A 22,817-nucleotide genomic window follows, 5' to 3' on the forward strand; every position below is an offset into this window, starting at 1 on the left:
AGAAGTCAGCATCACGTGCAGCAACAAGAGTGTAACATAGGAATCAGTTTCAGTCTCCAACATCAACTTACCCTTCTGGCTCTGTTTCCTTATCCATAAAAATAAGGTCAGTTGACTAGTTGGTCCTTCCGGCTACAACAGTCCAGGATTCTAAGAAATCGGACCAGTACCGTTAAAACCAGCAAATGCTGCCCTGTCCTGGATCCAACTTAGTTTCTCTTACGGTTCTACCTTCCAGGCACCTTACTCAGATTTAAGGTTGTTATTGCAGGACTTCGGGTTAAGGAGCTGGTTGTTGTCCAGCAACATGCATATGGAAATGGCCTTCTGCCACCTCACCCCAGTGCTCTGAAGTACTCAAAGTGCAATCAAACTGGCAGCAGTGATGGCAGCAGTGGCTGCAACCCACCTCATGCCAGAGGACCCATTGGCACCTGTAAGCCCCTCTGCCTTGGTTTCTGACACCAAAGCTTGGGCGTCATTCCTGTTTCCCCTACTGTGGTCTCCAGTGGCCAGAGGGAGCCCAGTCCTGTATACTGGTCACTGTGCTTATCTTGAGTCTTGCCAGTTCTTTCCAAGGACTCAACTTTTCTTCGAGTCTTTCTCATTTGTACAAAGCCCCAGGCTGTAGTTTCAAAGCAGATTCCCATCTGTGTTCCATCTTGCTGACACATCTCAAACCCGGGCCTCACCTGTTGCGTCCACCTGTCCCAGCAGGGAAAGGGCTGCTGCTTCTGCCCCGAGCGAGTATGTACTGCTCACGCCTCTGCTTCCCCCAGCTCAGACTTTTGGAATCCTCTAGAATGTCAAACAGCTATGCCAACTTGAATTCTACCTGTGCATCCATCCACCCATCCAGCCATCTACAGAAATCATCCAAGATTTTTTAAATGCTTCCTACATCCAAGTACTGTTCTAAGTTCTGTTGATGCAATACTGAACAAAAACAGACATTCTCCCTGTTCTCATTCCACACACAATGTAGTAGAGGAAAAAAGACAAACAAATAAATGAATGTGATCATTTTAAATAGTGAAAAGTGCTATCAAGAAAACAAAACAAGGCGAGGTTATAAATAATGGTGACGGGGAAAGGGGAGCTCGAGACGGGGGTCAGGTCAGGCCTCTTGGGGAAGGGGACACCTGAAATGAGACCTGAAGGATAAGAAGGACCCAGCCATGCAAAGATCTGGTCCAGATTATCCTGGTAGGAGAGAAAAGAGCCAGTGCACAGACCAGAACCTGCTACAGCCAGAACCCGCTTGTTGGGATAGGGAGCAGGAGAGAAGGCCTGTGTGACTAAAGCAGAGACGGAGGGAGGGAGCAGGAGATGAGGTCAGAGGGAGGCAGGGCCAGATGCTGCCAGGCCTTGTAGGTCAGGATAAGATGTTAGGATTTTATTCTCATTGCAACAGGAAGTCATGAAAGAAGTGGAAGGAGGGAGTGGCATGGTAAGTCCCTGCTGCGTCTTGGGGCTGCAACAACTACAGCCTGTGCTTAGCAATACGTGAGTGATTCTCAACCAAATCCTACATGTGTCTGCTCATAATCACACTAGGGGTATGACGGTACCGTAACAGAGCGGAAGTCAAAATTATAACACAACCACCAAAAGATATCCCCACCGACCTGAGAGAAATGTTACACTGTAATTTAAGAAGTTAGAGTTTCAGATATGTTAATAGCTCTAATTAATCAGATAAATCCTTCCTTTTGGGATTTGGCAGTGATAACAGCTCAAGCAGGAGTGCCATTTGATCCTCGGAAACCTAAAATAACACTTTTACAGAAAAAGAAGCATTGCTCCCAGTAACTGACTTGGCCTGGAAAGTAAGAGAACTAGAAATGCAAAGATGGTATCTTAACAAGTGTCATTCGACTATTTTACAGTTTTTACCAATACAGCTCTTAAAAAAAATGTGCATTAAAATGAGTTTCCATTTGAAAAAATGAATCCCAAATATGGGCAAAATTAGCAGCCCCATTCTCTGCCATTGTAATAAATGACTAAGTAGCTGTTATGAAGATGAAAAAGCGGGCACCTCTTTCTAATCCTGACAGACATCCTCCCCTTTTTCACTGATCCTTTATCTTGGGAGTGGAGACCTGCATAGGGAAGTTGCTGTCTGCTTTGTTCCTGAGGAGAATGCATCTTTCCAGGGGTAGCAGCAGGGACAAAATCTCTTTAGCAGACATTGTTCATGAACTTGTGCCAAGTTTCCCTGTACCTTTGAAATTGGGAAAGTGTATGTGCTCCTGACAATAATATTCAGCAAACAGACTGAAACCAGATGAAGTACCACAGAGAGGGACGTTCAATAATCAGCATCCTGACAGCTCTGAGAGCTCCTATGATTTCAAAGGGCTACGAAAGGACATTAACGCCACCAAGAGCATCCAGGCTCTCCTGCCCGTGTGTTTACACGAGGCTGAGCTGAGATCCTTAAAGGAGTAACAACTCCTCTGCCGCCTGCAGAAGAGACTGGGCCTGCCCTCAAATCCCCCGCATCAGTTTACATTACTCTTTTACCTTTAATCTTTTTAAGGCTTTAGTGGAGGCTACTTTGTAATAAAATTATTTCCAATTTATATCACACATGGATAAATGCTCTCTCTCCCCCAATATGCTATAAAGTCCCCGAAGTCAGAGTCATCTCTCTTGCTCCCCACTCACTCATCACATAAAAATTTCAAACAGTACATGACAGAGTGAAATAAAAAATAACTGTCCTCCAGCCTTGTTCCCCAAAGGTAACTGCTGTTAAGTTTCTCATCTCTCCCTCCATACAAGTTTGTGGGCATACACAAACTTTTGTGTTATTCAGTGTTCAAGCCAAAGAACAAAATTTGGAAGACATATGGGTTCATATACAAAATTTTAAATCACTTCTGGCTCAGGGTAGTATACAAATAAAATAATTATAAATTACTACAAAATTTATAGCCATTCCAAGGTAGATACGACCTGCCTTCACCCACCACTCACACCCCCTCCGCCTCCCAGGACCTAAGCGAGTCCTGCATCTGGGGAGCAGAGGCAGTGAGCTGGGCACAAGCCAGGTGAGCCCAGCTCCATCTCTACCACATTGGGTGTTCCCTGGTCAACTCACTCCATCTCTCTGGGCCTCAGTTTCCTCTCCTACAAAACAAGAAGGTGCTCTCTGAGGTCCCTTTGAGAATTCAGGATTGAAGTTGATAACTGAGTAACGATAAATACAATCAGGTACACCAAGGCCAAAGTCTGAAATTGGTATCAGGAAGAAGATCAATGTACCAGATTACCAGGAGAATATGGACGCAAATTACATTGGAGTAGTTATTTTTTTACCATTTTCCTGGGGTAGAATTCATAGGAAAATCCACGTCTTATTTTACCACAGAGGCACACCAAGCAATATATACTGATCTGGAGTTATCTGAGGATACATCAGCAGCCCTTCAGAAGCAGAACCAACCACATTGACTCATTTCTCAGCAACGTAGGCAGCCTTCTCACCAGCCGCAGTGAATACATTTCCATCGTCAAGGTCATAGATACGTTCAATTACATTGAGTAGCCATAGGGTCACAACTTAGGTTACTGGTTAACATCTTAATCCTCACTTGCCACCTCAGTGACACTAGCTGACTACCAGGAAAGGAAGGGGTTTTCCTACTGGTCAGTCCACATTTGCTACTCTACTCTGCCCATGTCCTTTAGCAGGAGCACAGCTAGGGAGCCAGGGAAAAGGTGCCGAGAACAGGGAGGACACCATCACTGGTAAACATCCATTTGGCAATTTGACTGCAAGCTAACAGTAGCAACATTACTAATAATGGTTGAAAATCCTCGTTCTAGGGCAAAGCTGAGGAAAGGGAAGTGGTATGCACAAATGTTCTTTGCCAGATGTTCTTGCCATTTCTCTCAGAGGCAGGAAAGAGAGATTAAGAGAACAAACTCTGGAGTTAGGGAAATATGGGTTCTGCTGCTACTAGACAATTGCCTAATCAATTTTGAGCCTCAGTTTGTTCATTTCTTTAAAAAGAGCTAGACAAGGCAATATATGCATTGTGCTCATTATTATTATCATCAGAAACCAGTTTCCATGGGCAATCTCTTGTGAAAAAAAGGATGCTTAAAAAATAATAAGTAAAACTGGGAAATCACACAGCGTTAAAGGAGCAGCTCCTCACCTGAAAGGAATTCATGCAGCGAAGCGACGGGGGCAGCGAGGCGTTATTTCTTGACAGTATCAGCAGCAGCTCCAGGCAGGTAGCAGAGGGCAGGGTCAGAGAGTGGACGCTGATGTCACTGTCCCACGATCTGGCAAGACTGAAACATATAGATACGTGCAATTTCATAACTGCATCTGGTCATAATTATTTCAAAATTCCAATGTAGAAGAAGAAAACTTTCAGTTGTGGGAGGAAAAAGCAATGTACGAAAAACAGAAATAAAATAGTGATGGTACTAAAAATTCACAGAGTAAGTGTCTAAGACATTTTTACAGTGTTTTTGGTATAAAACAGATGGATTAGGCAATTTTCTCAGATCAACATTTTGTACTCAAAGTTTAAGAGCCAGAGGAAGTACAATCCTATCTGAGGGACTATTTGGGGTGGGGGATGAGAGCTCACACAGCGACTCTAGGTTCCATGCCCTGTTCTACACGGAATATCTTGTTCAACCCCCAGAAGGCTACGAAATGGAACTACCGTTCTCCCCACTCTACAGATGGGGAAATTGCTTCTGGGCTGGATACATCCTCTAGATGAGTGATTTTCAAACTTTTAAAAAGCAATGAAGTCCTTTTATCAAAAACTCTTGTAAAAGCCCCCATTTATAATACAAATAAAAGTCAAGCTGCTCTGCTGGAAGCGGAGGGCTGGCAGGAGACCGTCCTTCATCTCCCAGAGTGGCCCTTGAAGCACCTGTGCTACTTGCTGGGGAACCTATTTGAAAATCCTTTCATTCGAGACATGAGGAACTGTAGCCTGGGGAAGGAAAGGGACTAGTCTGAGATGAGGAGGATGTTGAGAAATGATATCGCCGAGCCTAGAATCCTGGTTTCCTGACTTCTCATCCAGTGCTTAAAGTAGAGAAAAAATCAGGAATCACTGTGAGAAACGGCACAACAACAACAGCCCGAGTCTTACGCTGTCCCCTCTTCTATTCACTTGAGTATTTCCTGCCTGCGGACCCACCGAAGTGTCTCTTATACCTGTCTTAATTTTTAAAGAGATATATATACATATTTGCCATTTATATAAACTTCTCTCTGTAAAGTTACCTCTAACCAAATCAGTGGTGAATTCTGGAAGGTTAGAGAGCATCAGTGGCTGAGGGCATTAATGCATTTTAACCCTTTACATGACACGTCAAAGCAGATGGCGTAGCTGTGTCATCCACCAGGTCCTTGGCTGATATATTCTGATGGTGGGTGGTGACTTAATTCTTTTCTGAAGCCTTTACCTTCTGGCTGGACTGGAATAGGACACTGTCCACTTCCCTGAAAAATGGTCTGTTGTCAGCAGGGCACATCTGAGTGCCTATTCTGTATTTTAAAAATCATTACTTTACATTGATTGGCCATGTTATTCTTTCTGCTTTTACTAATTATGTAATACTCCCCCTTTCTCTGGAATGGAAATAAAAGCCTTGCTGTCTTTGGTCAAAGTCAAATGTAGTGCTAGTGCAGTGGCTTCAAGCTCGTGGCCCCACCACCTTCCTCACGCCCTCCACAAACCACAGTTACGTCCATTCTCGGAACGGCATTACCCTACACCCCGTGTCTTGCTCATACAGTTTTCCGGGCCTGGAAGGCTGTTATCCTTCTTGGTGAACTTCTGTTCATTCCTGCAAGACCTACCTAAGTATCATTTCCTTAGAGACTTCTTCCTGTTTCCCTTGTAAGAATTAACCACTCGTCTAATACCATACTTGTATCTATTACTACATTTACCACCACCCCACTTGGATTCTTCTTCGGGCTGTGTCTGCCTCTTTGACTCATCCTAGATCAGACATGAGCAACCACCACCTGTGGATCCCTCTAACTTTGCAGACTAACATGGAAATAAAGATCAGATTAGTGTTGTTTTTACTCAGACACATCCAGGAATTAACCTTTTACTGGCTAAAAGAAATACGAAATTTTCACTTATATTTGTATGTTCAATAAACAACTTAAGTTTTCAGAATTTATACTCTCCACCCCAGCACCCACAATAGGGCTCACTAAGGCTATTTTCATTCTGAATCTTTTTTAAGTGCCTTGAAAAGGTTTTCCCTTTTTCTGAGTTGGATCTCTTGCAGCAAAGGTCACTTGACACTGGATTGTGGACGTCCCTTGGGAACTTATCAGTGAATACCCACAAACTAACCCAGGTCTGTCCTGCTGCAGACCCTCTGAAAGGGTTTCCTGAGATGAGGTTAATACTGTAGCCTGCACTGGGGCCTACTGGAGCTCATAATTAAGGACCCTGCCAGAGCAGAGATCATCTTTGAGGCAGTGTCACTTTTTCACCATTTTGTACTCTTTTGGCAGTAATATACTTGTAAGAGAAAGGGGAAATGGCAAATTATACAAATAAATATTTTTAGAACAGAGTTATCTTAGTTTATTATGTCTATAACATTCTCTCCATATGCATGCTTAAATTTTATAAGTCTTAGGCCTAAGGTTTCTTCTGACTATGGTTTATTCCCTACCTAACACATCCAGACAGTGGGCCAGGCACTTATTTATAGACATTGTCTCTAATCCTACAGCAGCCCTGAACGGCAGGCATTATTCATCCCATTTTAAAGATGAGGAAACTAAAGATCAGAGAGGTTATGTGATTGTCCAACATCACAAAGCTAGTGGGTGACGGAACCAGGATTCACTCAGGTCAGCCCCAATCCAAAGCCTGTACCCTCCTCACTATACCACACTGATCACTGAGGACACTATACATATCATTGTCCTCTCCAAGCAAACCACGAGTAGCCCCTTAGTAACTGAATCTGCTAATGCTATTTCTTCTGTGTGTTCACTCTTTAGCTTATAAAAGTTAACAGCATTTTGTTTTTCTGCAAGAAGTAATTTTATCCTTAAGCTGCTATGTAGTAATGATGGACACGGGAAAATTCCCATATGTCATGGTAAGCGAAAACAGTTTTATGGTGAGAAAAAAGATCAGGAGGCAATACAATAAATATAAATGGTTATTTCCATTGGAGGGAAATAACAAGCTGTCTTTTTACATTTTATTCTTTATGCTTCCTTATTTTCCAAGTGTTATTTTTATCATCAGAAACAAGTTAATGTCATGATGTTGATGTGATTTCTGGTGCAAAGGCGGTTTAAATGCTGCTTGAAGGTGTCCACATACAGATAAACAGCTGTGGTGTGATCTACCAGAAAGGAATAAAAATTCACTACGAATAGGAATAAAAATAAACTACGAATAGGAATTAAAATACATGAGTATCACCTTGTCACTCATCAGCCAGTAATCTTCAACAAGCACTCTTGGACAAGCCTCGTTTCCGCATAAGATCCTGGAGTTCAGACACAACCCACCCAATGCATCAAACCACCAAAATTTACACAAAAGGATACCCATTACACTAATGATAACCATAGTCACAAAGAAAAGATTCAATTAGTTATACATGTTAGTTATTCATCTCTCTCTTATGACACACAATTGCCTGGTATGTGAATCCAATATTGGCATTTTTAATCTAATTCTTAAAGTATTCTAGATTTAACAATTTTTATCCCTATTGAAGCTCAGAAAGGTGAAGAGTGTTGTCCTGATCACAGGCAGGTGAGTGATGGGAAAGAAACTCTAGCACGATCTGCTCCATCTAAATCTCATTCTCTTTTTACTATACCATCAACAAGGCAAAAATATACTAGACATTTCTGAACAAATTCTGGCCAAAAAAACTGAAAGGCCCAAATGCAAATAATGGGGTAAATTTTAGATATCTTAGAACACCTCATTTTTTAATAATTTGAACAACCTTATTTTTGAAATTAGTCAACCCAGCTGGACCTAACATGGCTCAAATCCCTAACATCAGTCCTGTCCTTTTGTTCTCCACAGGAAATTTTTCATTAGCCTCTTATTTTTTTAATGTTAAGATTTATAAATTTTCTCTATAAATTTTAATCACATGAAATATTACTTTAATCACATGAAAACTCCATATATGTGGACAAAGAAAGAAAGTAATACATGAAAAATGAAAATGGTTGTTTTGGAAAGTTAGAACTACGGGTAACTCTTCCCCAAAATCTGAATTAAGGTTTTCACATTGTATTTTTTATCTTAGGAAGAAAGAAAGAAGGAAAAGAGAGCAAGAAGGAAAGAGGGGGAAAGGGCCTGGCATACTTAAAATTCAGTTTATCTGAAAACATTACCGAATTTATTACGTGGAATTTAGGGCACGTGCTGGATTCAGCCAGAGGTGATACTTGAGACTATCCCCCAACAGCCTAAACATCAAAAACAATTTCTGTTAATGATATAAACATTTTAAGAAACATTATAAGAATCTATAATTTGGATTATTTCTGGTATTTCCTACAAAGACGTCATAGACTATTAGACCTAAATCAGTAATCTTCCACTATAAAATCAATAAGAAAGATACTTCAAAGGGAACAAGGAACTAAACATCAATTGAAACCTATTTCTGTGGCTTTTTAAAGTACTGGAAGAGGAAAAGCTTTCCTAGGAGACAGAGCTGTCAGCCAGATGACCCTAGTCTGAGGCCAGCGTGAAAGCAAAGGACACACCATCCTTATTTCTAAACTTTTGCCTTGACAAAATTCCCTAGAGAAGCGACTATGGCCTATCTATTTTTAAAGAGGCAACGAGAAGGGGGAAAAAGTCACTTTCCATCACTTCTAACACAAATAGTGAAATTGAGAATGAATCAAAAGCCAATCAATATCAAGAAAAGAACTTGAGAAAATAGGAAGGTGATACAGTCTTCTGGGAAACATAGAGGTCGTTTAATAGAACAGGCAAAAATGACAAACAGAGATGATGCAGCAACTCTGCCAAAAATTAAACGATTTCAGATGAGTCCAACAGACTGTACAGAGAAGAAAAGATAATATGGTATCGCAGAGCTCAAGATGAAAATATTTAGCTTAAATCTCAACTTTCCCATACTTTAGTAGTTGATTTGGACTCTTCTTTTGAACTCGTAGGTTCCATCAAGAACCTAGGAAAGCTAACAGCCTATTAATGATATAGAAATATAATACTGTTTATACCTGTAGATTTTTAAAGTTCAATTTCAAAGCTATAAAATGATAAGCTGATCAATTTGAGCTCTCAAAATGCCAAAGGGCAAATGGCCACAACTTAGTGCTAGAAGCATTATAAACACACAGCTATTAAATACATAATTTGCACAAGGGATCAAAATTTTAAAAATTCTTACAAAATGTCAAGAATATAAAATCTGAAACAACTGAAAGTACTGGTATATCTGTTATAATAAGCTCTATTAATTGCATTATATTTAAATGTTTAAAAAGTACAAATTCATAAAAATAGAATGTGAAAAATGTACATACCAATCACTGCTTACAAATTTGAAAATAAAGTTCATTAAGTAATGAACAGTATTTCTTTGAAATTATAGTATTTTCTTTGAAAATTACAGACAAAAATTGAACTTTTTTTAAAATCACAAATGTCAAAACTATTCTTTGGTTCTTTTTGAAGTAAAGGGCTCTTGAGAGAAAAAATTCAGGAACACAACTCGTGAAAGCTATGGCTTTCACACTTTGCCCTTAAGACCTATACGCTGGTCAAGGCAGTGTCCTTCTCTCCCACATACCAGGAGGCATGGGGAAAACGGTGCTGCTTTAATTAAGATACCAACAAGGCAATCTCAAAATTAAGTGCATTAATTCATGCCAAAAAATAATAAAAGATTTTGGGTTTTTTTAATGCCTGTATTATTGCAAGATACCAGTTGTTAAGAACATAGGAATTCAGCTGGCAACACTTCCATTAAAGAAGAGAACCTACACTATGCACGTGCCCTGCCAGAAATGTAATTAGAAGTGATGTCATCAGAAATGTCATCATTACAAGAAGGCTGTCTAAAGAGGCCAGCCCTCAGTTTTTTTTAACTTTTTGTTATAGAAAATTTCAAATATACAAAAGCCTATTTGGAAGAAAATTAATTTAAAAACTTATACTATATTCAAAATTAAATTCAAGATGTATTAAAGATATAAATCAATAAAAAAATCTTTCCAGAAAATCTAAGAAACTACAACAAACCCATAAGCCATAAGAGTTTTATAATTTTTAAAAACTGTATTCATAAACAAAAAATCTTTAAAAATCATAGGCAGAGGGTAGAAACCTTTTGACAGGAAGAACTCATATGTATTTATAAAAGGAGGACAAAGAACTCAAATTCCTTTTTAAAAAGGCTTTCAAGTAGTGATTTTTAAGCCATTTGAAGGTCATAGGTCTCTGTGACAACATGACTAAAACTACGGACTTTCTCCTCACAAGAGTGGTCATTTATACAGAGAAAATTTTGCACATAATTTTGAGTGTTTCTCAGACCACCCAATTCCCCAAGCACACTCATGCCCCCCTTTCATATAAATGGAATTATGTAATATATGGCCTTTTTTGTCTGGCTTCTTTCACTTAGCATAATGTTTTTAAGACTCATGGACCTCAGAGTAAGATTCATTGTTTTTAGGTTAAACTCTGCTTTCTAACTTACCAATTTTGATAAAATATTAAAAACTGTTTCTTCTTATTTTTTTTTTTTTTTTTTTGGTGAGGAAGATTGGCCCTGAGCTAGCATCTATTGCCAATCCTCCTCCTTCTGCCTGAGGAAGATGGTCCCTCAGCTAACATCCATGCCAATCCTCCTCTACCCTGTATATGGGATGCTGCACAGCATGACTTGATGAGCAGTGTGCAGGTCCACACCGGGATCCAGACACACGAACTTTGGGCCGCCGAAGTGGATGTGCAAACTTAACCACTATGCCACTAGGCTGGCCCCAAAACAGTTCCACTGTAAACTAACTAATTATAGATCATAATATTTGTGTTAGCATATTAATAAGTGTAATCACTTAAGAAAAGTTTTTAAGGAGTTTTTAAAGAGGTCTCCTGGCTCACATTTTTGCCACATTCCATTACCAGAGGAAATCAATTGAAAAGGAGGCTGAGAAATGCACTTCCAACCCTTTAATCACTTTCCTGAGTAACTGGAATTCAGTGTGTGAGGGCTGGGATATAATAAATTGGATCCACTCTAATATTCTCATAAGTAAACCTCACACTGGGCATCACTGGGTTCCTGTCCCATCAGGGGGCCAACTCCACGAATACTTTCATTGATCAACACTACCCACTCTGTTGCACAGTTTCGGTCCTTTGCCAATGTGGATGTAAGAGGGTTTATGATGTATAAAGTACACAGCAAGGGTTTACGATTTTTTCTTTTATTATTTCTTAGACCTGGTATAACCAATAAGTTTTCTTCATTTTTCAATTCAAATTGGTTGGCAGCGACTGTGTTGAGATGTCCAGTGAAGCCATGTTTGGTCTCAGCAGAAAAGAGAGAGGTGATCTATCGAAGCTCTATCAGCCCATGGCTTCAGAAGGGAGTGTATCCTGGTGGTCTGCACCATATCCAACACACTCTTCCCCGCCTTTCTAGAACACCCTCATCTCCAGTATCCCGGGCTTCTCTTTACACATCTTGCTAAGTCCACTCTCACACGGTCTTCTCTTGGAAGTCCATACACTCTTCCCTTACAACAGGGCAGTTGGCAATGGTGTAATCAGCTTCAGATGAATTAGGCCTGGCCAACCTCGGTATCTTAGATATCAGCAACTGAACTGCATAACCCTAAGTCTCAAGTGGCTCTCTCTGACCCATCAGAAGACAAATCCCAATGACTAAAAATTCTGTCCCTCCATGAGGAGAGATGAGAATCCAAATGCCAAGATCACTAACTTACTCATGTTCCTTGTGCAGGAGACCTCGATTTTAGAAAATGTCTTCATGTTTAAAACGTCAGACCTTCAGTGAAGTCACATGTAAATGTAACTCGGGTAGAGTGAAAGCTAGCTAGCCACACCCCTTTCAGGTAAGCAAGAGAATCAATCTCCAAATTATCTTGCAAAGAGAAAATTTATTTCTACCAACTTCAATTTCACTGTAACAATCTGATTCATGTGTACCTTAACAAAATAAATATAAAAAATTAAATCCATCAGATCAGGCTGGACAGTCTCCTAAATTTTACATCATTTACCCATTACCTGACCCTAAGGAGATCTGATTATAGACGCTGGCAAATATGCTCCAAAGTTTTATTCAAAGATTTTATGGATTAAGAAGCATCCCCTAGAAGAGCATCTTGAGTCAAAGAGGAAAATATTTGACAATCTTTTGCCAAGGCAGAAGCAAATATTGTTAAATGGAAGCTTTTGGAACCTAAGAGGAATTTCACTGAAACCTCCAAAGGCCACGACTTTTAAAAAACTTATTAAATACACAGCTTCCATTTCCGTGCAACCGCACCCTTGAAGTGAGCTCTCTGATAGCTCACTTTCACTCTTCTTCATTCTGTTCATTTTGGAGAGGCTACTCTCAATATTTGATACCCAGGTATGAAAAAGACACTTAAAATGAGAGTAATCATCCCTGAACAGTTATGTGTGTATAACTGGGGAAAGAGGGGGTGTTAAATATGAGCTACCCAAGAAATCAATATTCTAGAAAACTTTTAAAGTTGTTCTCAGAAACTGGTAAAAGGGAGTTAAGCACCTGAACTTACCAGTGTCAGGACAGCTAGAAAAGCTAACTTCTCCTGGTTGTTTTTTGTTCTGTTTTTTTTTCTAACAGCAATACATCATACTGGGAATATAAAAATATTGTCATCCTCTGAACCAACTCATAGTACAATGAGAAATTTTCAGTGAATGTTAAAACGAGGAAAACTTGCATTTTTTAGCCTAGGAAATAGGAAGAAAACAAAATAATATTCTTGATAATCCAACTAAAAAAGCTTAGCTATTTATTATTTTAAAATAACAAATATTTCATCTATAAACAAAGTATTTTTTGTTGAATTATTGATACAAACATTCAAAACATATAAATTTGCTTTAGTTACTAAAATAAACATGTATATCTTTCAGTGAAAGCAGCAAAATTATACTTTTGATACCTGAGTTCATCTTTTATTAACATCCCAAACATCATCTTCAATTCTGCTTTTTAATTACTTAGAACATTGAATTTTAGAAACTAGCAAAAACAAGTCACTTCTTCTAAGTATGAAACCCCCCAAAATCAAGACCTAAATGATGATTGTAGATCGTTATTGACATGGAAAGATAGTCACAATATTTTGACAAAAGAAAAAGCGAAATAAAGAACAACACATATAGCTAGAATTAATTTATGTAAAATTAAATTTTCTTACCATATTTTTCTCTATATATGTACATACAGAGATGTAGGCAAGGAAGAGTGCCAAAATGCTATTAGTGGTTTTCCGTGGAGACTGAAATTCTAAGAATTCTGCTTGCTCTCTTCTGCTATATTTTCCTGTATTGTTTCAAATGTTTACAATGGATATGACTATTTCGGTGAGCATATAAAAGTAAAGCTATTTTCATTTTGAAAATATATGAAATGAAACCTATCTTTGAATGTTTAAAATATGTATTAACATTATACCAAGTAAAATTAGTTTTTATGCAAGAAATCAAATCTTCTTAACAAGTACCTTAAACCTTTAATTTACCTGAAACTAACCTAATCAGTAGTCTTTTCCATGAAAAAAGGTACTTGAGATGGTAAATCTGGAATTCAAAATGTTTATCATTGCGAGCCTCACTCAAGCTGTTCTAGACATTAAAAATGTGTTGCCTACCACTTGACAAATGGAGTGGTTGCCATTAATAGGATTCTTTACTTAGACAACAAAGAATACAAAATAAATAATAGAAATGACTGACTACTTGAGGTGACCTGAGCAGATATATTATCTATTATTAAGAGACGATAAAGAGAAGTTAATAAAATTAGGGACCCTCTTTCTTTTGTAAGTGCCAGGGAAAAAGCTGGCATCCAAGGATATAAGGCAAAATTATTTCAAGTAATTTCCGTGAACTTGGAACAAGGTGAAGGCCCATGTTATGTGCCTCAGCACTTTGGCAAAACAGAGCAGGGGATGTGGATGCTTCGGGAAGTCAGTGTCCAACCTACCATTCACCCTAGCTTCCACTCATATTTTTGTTACGTCCAACAAAATCATCATCACAGCCAATCTGCCTGGTGCTGCGATCCCATTAGGTCTTGCAACCTAAGCGGAGCCAGCTTACATCTAATCAGACCAAACAGCTGTTTTAACCGTTGGGTTTCTCTAAAATTAAAATATTCTCTTCCTGACAGTGCCTAGCAACTCAACAGTTAAAACAGCTGCTCAAGTTGAAGAGTTAACACCAAGTGTACATACAGTCTTCCTCCCATTTGCAGCTGCTTTGAGATCCTTTCAGAATAGAAGTGTCTAAACTTCAGTTCACTTTGACATTTCCCAACCTGTTCAAATTTTTATACTTGTCTTGCCTCTACCTCTGGCCTTTAGCCAATATCTCTGCTCTCATCATCTCTCTTGGTGTCTACCCTTTGTCTCCTTCATGCCCTCAAGCCTAAGTGCCCGCTGAGGTTTCTGTACTTCCCTCCTTGGGAAATCCTCTGTGTGCTTTACACTCTTACTCCTCTCTATTGTCTTGGAAGCATTTTCACTTCCTATGAAACAGAGGTGGTAACTCAGAAGTCTCCAGACACCACTAAGTGATATATTGTTTCCAACGACTTACATTATTACTATTAAGGTTAACTGTTAAAGTAAGACCCTTAAAAACAATCCAAAAGTGCTCTCTGGATAACTGTTTTCATTTTTGGTCACTTTATATATGTCTTCAAAATTCTGCATTTGTCATTATGGTCTCATTTAGACATGTCCCTCCACTTTTTTTATACTTATTCTGTAGCATGGAAAACTATTCACCAATAATCATATACCAGTAATGACAGAGTAGTTTTATCTGTCTGTCCATCTCTACTCAACCTGTCTCTCCATGCATTAACCCATTTATCCACTGACCTTCTCATCTTATAATTTTTGCCAATTGGACTGGACACACCCAAGCTAAACTGACTCTGATAAGCTCTTAAAGTCTGCAAAAGATCTTGACCCTGATTTTGTAACATTTGCTTTCTCCCGTCCTACTGTCCTCAATCCCTAAAATCGTACTGCATTACAGATAATTTAAAATCCTAGCTCCCAGGGTCTAAGGATAGATCGACTGCAGGACCCAGACCCATTATACGAGAACATACCTACAAAGAAGCTGAACACATTTCAAGATCGCAAAATTTTTCCTGCAGGAGCTCCAGCTCTTCTGCTGGGTTATGTACAGAGTGATTCTGGCACATTAATCTTTGAAACAACCTCTCTCTCACGTATCACTTCTCAGCAGGGGAGGGCAGAAGCCAAAGATATACTTCAACAAGTACAGATACTGTAAATGAAAAGGTGCGCACAAACCTTGAACCAGGTAACACAGACCCGGGGCCGTTCAGCTCCAATGGAGACACTGGAGTGCTCTGTGAAACAGGGCTCTGGGGCTAGACGTCATTTTAATAAGTCATGTCAAACCCTAAGTTATCAGCATAGTAGAGATAAGTTTTTTATAAGTAGAGGAGACTCTGAAATACTGGCTCTGCTGTCGCTATCCCATTAGCACAATGTCAGTGCTGAAGACACTAGCCCCAAAGTCTTCCAACTTTATTTTCGAGTTGGTCTGCAGAACAGTATTCATTCTTCCAACTTACAGTATTGTTAGGATCAGTTTTGCTTTACAGGGCTATACATAGAAAAGTTTTCATTTTTAATAAGAGCTTAGATAAATAACCCTAAATCCCAAAGGGCCTCGTTAAAGCAGCCTCATAAAAGTTTTACACTTGCATATGAGTTTGAAAAAAAAATGTCTACCTAGCAGTTTGAGCTCCTGCTGACTTCTCTAGCCTTGGGGAAGTTATTGTTGAAATTCATATGTCTTGCTATTTCAGATGATTTAAAGCAGTCTATTATGATAAATCACCATGAAGTACACCAAATGAAAGACACTGTTCAAACAAAAATCTCAATTTTAAATACACAAAATACACACAATGCACTCATCCGTATGTTTAAATAGCATTAAGGTTCAGATACATTACTCATCTAACCACGTTTTATCCTCAGAGCCCAGGATGCAAAAGCATATTTTGTACCAGGTGATCTATTTTTCCTTTCTTTTTTTAGGAGGTCATTTCAACACATTTTGAGTCTACCCTGGAGAATTAAAGTCTATGTGGAAAAGTTCCAACAAAATTGGAAACTAAATGAGTTGGAATAACAAGAACATAGGTAGTGGGCAATGCTAACATTTTATCACCTTGCTTACCACACCCGGGAAGATCAAGACTGACACACTACATTTAAAAGGTGAAAGAATGATTGAAAGAACAGAATCTTATATATTCAAGCAATGAAACCCTAGAGATGGCTTTTAAAAAATGCCTCAGTACCTAGCACACACCATCCTGCAATTTGGTAAGTGCTTAATAAATATTTACTACATGAATTTTTTTAAGAATCAGCTTATAGGTCATTTTCTGATATTTTTATCCTGTTACGGGACTATCGTCATTAGTGCCTCTCAGACCTTAGAATCAGTAACCAGGCATCCTTACCCAAATCTGAAAATGTGTTAGATTTCACTGATAGAACCGCAGAGGAGACACTGACCTGAGAAGAATGAGGCCCCTCTGCAATATTCCTAACACCTGGCTGTATGGTCTTCGCTTGAAAAACTCCAGTAACAGGAATACTCACTGCAAAAAGGTCCTTTAAACGGAGTGAAATCTACTCTTCAGAACCTGAGTCCTTCAGGAAATATCTGAAAACTTCTAACACCTCCTCCTGATTTTTCTCTAAACATTCCCATTTCCTAAACATTCCACTTCCTCATCTCATATGGATGTTTCCTTAACATTCCAGTTTTTCAACTTAGTGACCATTTATTAAAATAGCCCTACCATGATCATCGTTGGTCCAGAAAGAAAATTTGCATAGCATCTTGTATGTTATCAGACTCTTTCACATGTATTCATCCAATCTTTATAATAACTTTGTAAAATGGGGTTTCATTATTTCCATTTTACAGACAAGCAAATTGAAGTTCAAGAGGTTATATGATATGCACATGGTCTCACAGAAGAACCAGGACTCGCAGTCATGCCTCTGACTCCCAGGGGTTTTCCATTATGCTTTTGATTCTCAGTCTTTTCAGCTATAAAACGGGGATAATAATATTTGCCCTTCAAGCCTCAAAGGTTTCTTGTGAATATCAAATAAGATAATGCAAGAAAAAAGCACAAAAGGCAAGTTTTTATTACTAAGATCATTCATATACAGATATTCTGCTCTTTCAAGTATTTAATTATGAATGGGAGCAATCCAAGTCACAGGTGAAATGAATATTACTGTTCTTTGCTTCCAGAATTCAAAGTATATGGCAACTAAATGATTCAGGAGTACAAGACTAACTCCTATAAAGATGTAGGAAAGTCACTCATCTTTCAGAGTTCTGAATTAAATTAAGAAAGCATTTTCCTTGCAAATCAAAACTACACTAAGGTATCACCTTACACCCATTAGAATGGCTAAAATAACCAAAGCAAAAAATAACAAATGTTGGAGAAGTTGTGGAGAAAAAGGAACCCTCAGAGACTGCTGGTGGGAATGCAAACTGGTGCAGCCACTGTGGAAAACAGTATGGAGAGTCCTCAAAAAATTAAAAATAGAAATACCATATGACCCAGCCATCCCACTACGGGGTATCTATCCAAAGAACTTGAAATCAGCAATCCAAAAAGACCCGTGTGCCCCTAAGTGCATTGCAGCATTATTCACAATAGCCAAGATGTGGAGGCAACCTAAGTGCCCATCAACTGATGATTGGATAAAGAAGACATGGTATATATGGTGTATATATACATATATATATATATATATGTATATATACACAATGGAATACAACTCAGCCATAAAAAAGGATAAAATCATCCCATTTACAACAACATGCATGGACCTTGAGGGTATTATGTTAAGTGAAGTAAGCCAGAAAGAGAAAGACAATCTCTGTATGACTCCACTCATATGTGGAAATTAAACACGTGGACAAAGAGAACAGATTAGTGGTTACCAGGAGAAAGAGGGGCTGGAGGTGGGCACAAAGGGTAAAGTGGTGCACTGACAATATGAGTGACAAATAATAATGTACAACTGAAATTTCACAAAGTTGTAAACTATCATAATCTCAATAAAAAGTAAAAAAAAAAGCATTTTCCTAGAAAAGTGGTTTAATTTTTGCCTGTACTGAACCCTTAGTACTCTATCAGCTTTGTAGATTATATTATGTTATGAATTAACAGATTTTTGTGGACTGGCCTGGAAACCTTTTGAACATTTATAACATAATTTCTATGGAGAACATCCTTCTAGATCTAAGGAATTGCCTCAGAAAGAAACTTTCAGAATACACACATTTATGAGCTGAGAAGAGCCATTTTTTTCTTTTGTTATGGCCTATTAATGGTTTTCTAAGGCATGATAGGATATTTTTAAATAATTATTTTATTCTCATTTTTCAAGGGGAATAAAGTAGTAGTGTATAATCTAGATCTAGTTGAAGAATGGAGAGGTGATTTTCATTCCAAGTACATGTCACCAAGTGCTGCTGCAAGAACATCACACCAAGGCCAAGACTTCCTCATTTGATGGCTGTTTTCTAGAAGGATGAACTGATAAACAGACAGGCAGCAACCTGTAAAAAACTGCCTTTGTTTCTCAATGAATATCATTTAACTTAAATTTTAAAAAAATGATCTGTCAAAAATTTGAAAGATATGCAAAGTAAAGAGAATAGTACAACGAACACCCGTATCCCCAGCACCCAGCCTCAACAGCATCAAATCACAGCCAATCGTGTTTCAGCTATATTCCCCACCAAAAACCCTCAACTCCTGGATTTTTTTAAAGCAAATTCCACAAATACTATCATATCATCTGTAAATCCTTCAATAGTACTCTAAAAGATAAGGGACTCATTTAAAAACATCATGTCCATAACATTGTCATAACTAAAACTACTAACAATAACTTTTCAAACTCATCAAATGTTCGCATGTCCTCAACTATTTTGATTTTTTTTTCAGTTTGTTTAAATTGAGATCCAGATAAGGTCCATACATTACAATTGGCTGCTGAGTCATGTTCCTTTTAACCCATAGGTTCTCCTTCCCTTTATCTTTTTCTTTTTACCCCTTGCTAATTTTTTGTTGAAGAAACCAGGTTCTTTGTCCTATAGAGTTTGACAGTCTGGATTTTGCCAACTGCAACCTGATGGTATAATTTAACATGTTCCCGTCTCTTGAATTTCCTGTAAACCTGTAGCTGGATCCAGAGACTTGACCAAGTTTGATGCTTTGGGGAAGATTATTTCATAGGTAGGGTTACACGCTTCTGTCAGGAGGCATATAATCAACCCCACCCCCACCCCCATTTCTCTTTTTGTGATGTCAGTATCCATAGATGATCATTTCCAAGTTCCATTATTTCATGATGGGTCAGGAAATGGTGATATCCCAATTCTATGATTTCTTTTTCACTTATCAGTTATAATCCTTCTATCAAAAGAAACTTCCCCTCATCATCTATTTGGTTACTTTGAGGTACAGTTCAGAGAACAAAGGCAAGTTAAGTGCTTGACTTTTTTCCCCTTTATCTTCCAGTTTTCAAAGCAATGAGATGGTTCACTAGCATCTTCTAAATATGCTTCCAGTGAAATTTCTTCCAATGAAATTTCTTGATTTTTTCAAGTATCATTATAAACTTATGAATTTAGACATATTTGTTGCTTTATCTTTATTATTAAGTTGTTATCCTTACTGATACTCAAACTGACCCATCTTTGGACAGTGAGGCCTATTCAAGTTGTCTCCTGAGTCTTTGGACATGACCATGATAATGTTGGATAACTTCCTTTCTCCTAGAACAAAGTATTTCAAGTTCTTCTTGTACACTGCCTGCTGCATACCTGGAACCATCCAAGTCTGGATAGAGCTCTGGTTGCTTTAGTGGGAAATGCTATTTAGACATCAAACAATCTGGGTTTTAGGGATGCAGTGCCACCGGGTTAGTCAAGGTCTTTAGGCCTTTTCAGTGAACAAAGCTAAAAAGTATTATTTTTTTAAGATTAAAATAAATCATGTATCACTTTAATACTTCTATTTCAAATCCAGGACTACAGAGTTTTATTTAACCTCATCAGTCTTGCATCTGTATCTTCTTTCTCCCATGCCAAAAATCCCAGTTCTCATGACACCAACGTAATTACTCATTTGACTTATCCTAAAATGCACATACCACAGTCTCAGTATATCAACACCACACTGTTACCAAGAATATGATTATTGAAAAGGTTTTAAGATGTTTTTGCAGTTTCTTTTGTCATTAGGATATATTCCAAGAGAGATGTACAGTCCAATTACTGTTTTAAAGTCTCTTGGAGCACTTCCTCTTGATGTGTTTACGCTACCAACTGCATATGCACTTACATTCACTTTTTTAGAAATTTCCTTTGGATTTTCAGAGAGGCTTTTTGAAATCATATTTTGTTTTATAACTATGTAAAACACGCACTTGTTCTAAAACATCTATGAAAACAAATAAAATTTTAAAAGTCTAACTTCTATTGCCGTCTGTTCACCCTCTTCTCTTCCTCCTTTTATATATTTTATGATTTATCCTTTGATTTTTTAAAAAATAAGCAAATATATTCATATTATAACCATTCTTCAATACACAATAACATATTGTATACAGTTTTCTCCACCAGAGTAGTATATACTGATATTTGTCATTACTTTTTACAGTAATGTAAACTTTTTACTCTTTCCTTTTCCTTTTTCTTCTTTCCTTTCCTTTTTCCTCCCCTCCCTTCTCCTCTCTTCCCCTCCCCCTTCTTCCTATCCCTCTCTTTCTTTCATTTTGCTAACAGTACAAACAGTACTGAAATGAACAGAATTGAGCATATGTCCTTTCGTTTTTGGCCAATGTATCTTTGGGAATAAATTCCTGGAAGTGGGATTGCTCCATCAAAAAGTAAATGCGCTTGTAATTTTGCCAAAATTTCCCTCCATAAGGAGTGGACCATATTGCAGTCCCAGCAATAAATGAAGTTTCCCACTTCTCCACAGGTTCACCAGCCGATTTTCACTCTTGGATTTTTGCCAATCTAATAAAACTCAGGAGAGTTTTATTTTCTATCTCTTTTTTTAGGAGTTAGATTGAACATCTTTTTATGTTTAAGAGTTCTTTGTATTTCTTTTCCAATGAAATATCTGGGGATATCTTTACTCCATTTTTCTACAGGGTTGTTAGCCGTTTTCTTCTCTGTATATTTTCGTACATTAGGGTTATTAGCCTTTGTCTTTGGTTTAATTTACAAAGAGTTTTCATAGTTGTTCTTTATCTTTTTACTTTGTTTATGTGCTTTTTTTTGTACAAGAGTTTCATATTTTTTATTTCATGTAAACAAATTCATCACTCTTCCTGCTTCTTGCTTCTAGATTTTAAGTCATAGAAAAATTTTCCCCACTCCAAAGTGATGGAAGAATTCACCCATGTTTTCTCTTCATACTTATGTGGATTCCTTTTTTAAACCTCTGATTCATTTGGAATGTATCCTATATCTTTTTTTTATATCTATCCCATTATCCCAATGCTAATTATTATAAATTCTGTATTTCCTCACTGATTCCTTTATTATATATTCTATTTCCATATGAGATCAGGTCTATTTTTATCGAGTTCCAATGATCTGTCTACTCACGTGTCAGTATCATTCTATTTTAATTACAGTAGCTTAATAATAGACTTTAATATCTGGTAGGGCTAGTCTCTCCTCTGATTTCTTTTATTTTTCAGGGTTTTCCTAATTATTCTTGTTTGCTTCCAAATGAATTTTATAATCAACTTGTCTAGCTGAAAACAAAACAAAATCTGATGTTATTTTTACTGTTTTGTTTTATTGGGTTTATACATTAATTTAGGGATAATTGACATTTTTATGAAATTTAGCTTCCTTATCCAAAAGTATGGTATATATTTCCATTTGTTTAACATGACTTTTATAGTCTCTTTCAAGAGTGCTTTATAATTTTCCTCATACAAGTTTTAGGCATTTCTTGTTAAGTTTATGTATTTTCTCTCTTTTTTTTCTATTGTAAATGGGGTATTCTCTTCCACAATATATTCTAAGTGATTTCTGATTGTATATTTAAAAATAGCCTTTATGTAACTTGATAATTTAATAAATTATCTTATTTTTTGCAGTAGTCTTTTCATACATGCTTTGGGTTTTACTGATATATAATCATATCATCCTCAAAGAGTTTTATTTCTTCCTTTCCAGTCCTTATACCCATAATTGCTTTCTCTTGTCTAATTGCATTGGCTAATATCTCCAACTCAACATTAAAGAGTAAAAAATTTAACAGTTTTAAAATAGATTAAAGCCAATGTTCAATCAAACTAGTAATTAGGAAAATATTCTTTATAATAACAAAATGTCAAATTGGAAAAAGTAAAAAGTGTTGACCATGATGTGATGGTATGTATGATAATCAATAGTATATAATCTTCTTACTTA

The 22,817-nt window shown here is 37.6% G+C and overlaps 1 protein-coding gene across 4 annotated transcripts in view; it reads right to left on the bottom strand.

The window, feature by feature from the left end:
- The window catches only part of UBE3D (ubiquitin protein ligase E3D), a 153,970-nt gene that overhangs the window by 57,853 nt on the left and 73,300 nt on the right, over positions 1 to 22,817 (bottom strand). For 3 of the 4 annotated variants that reach the window (XM_070496281.1, XM_070496279.1, XM_070496280.1), the window contains exon 9: positions 4,173 to 4,311. The exons of the other annotated variant lie outside the window; for it this stretch is intronic. In XM_070496281.1, coding sequence (XP_070352382.1) covers positions 4,173 to 4,311 — 139 coding nt within the window. The remainder of the gene's footprint in view (positions 1 to 4,172; positions 4,312 to 22,817) is intronic. 4 annotated transcript variants of the gene reach the window in all.

The sequence above is a fragment of the Equus asinus genome, chromosome 24 (assembly GCF_041296235.1).
Source record: "Equus asinus isolate D_3611 breed Donkey chromosome 24, EquAss-T2T_v2, whole genome shotgun sequence".
NCBI classification, from domain to species: domain Eukaryota; kingdom Metazoa; phylum Chordata; class Mammalia; order Perissodactyla; family Equidae; genus Equus; species Equus asinus.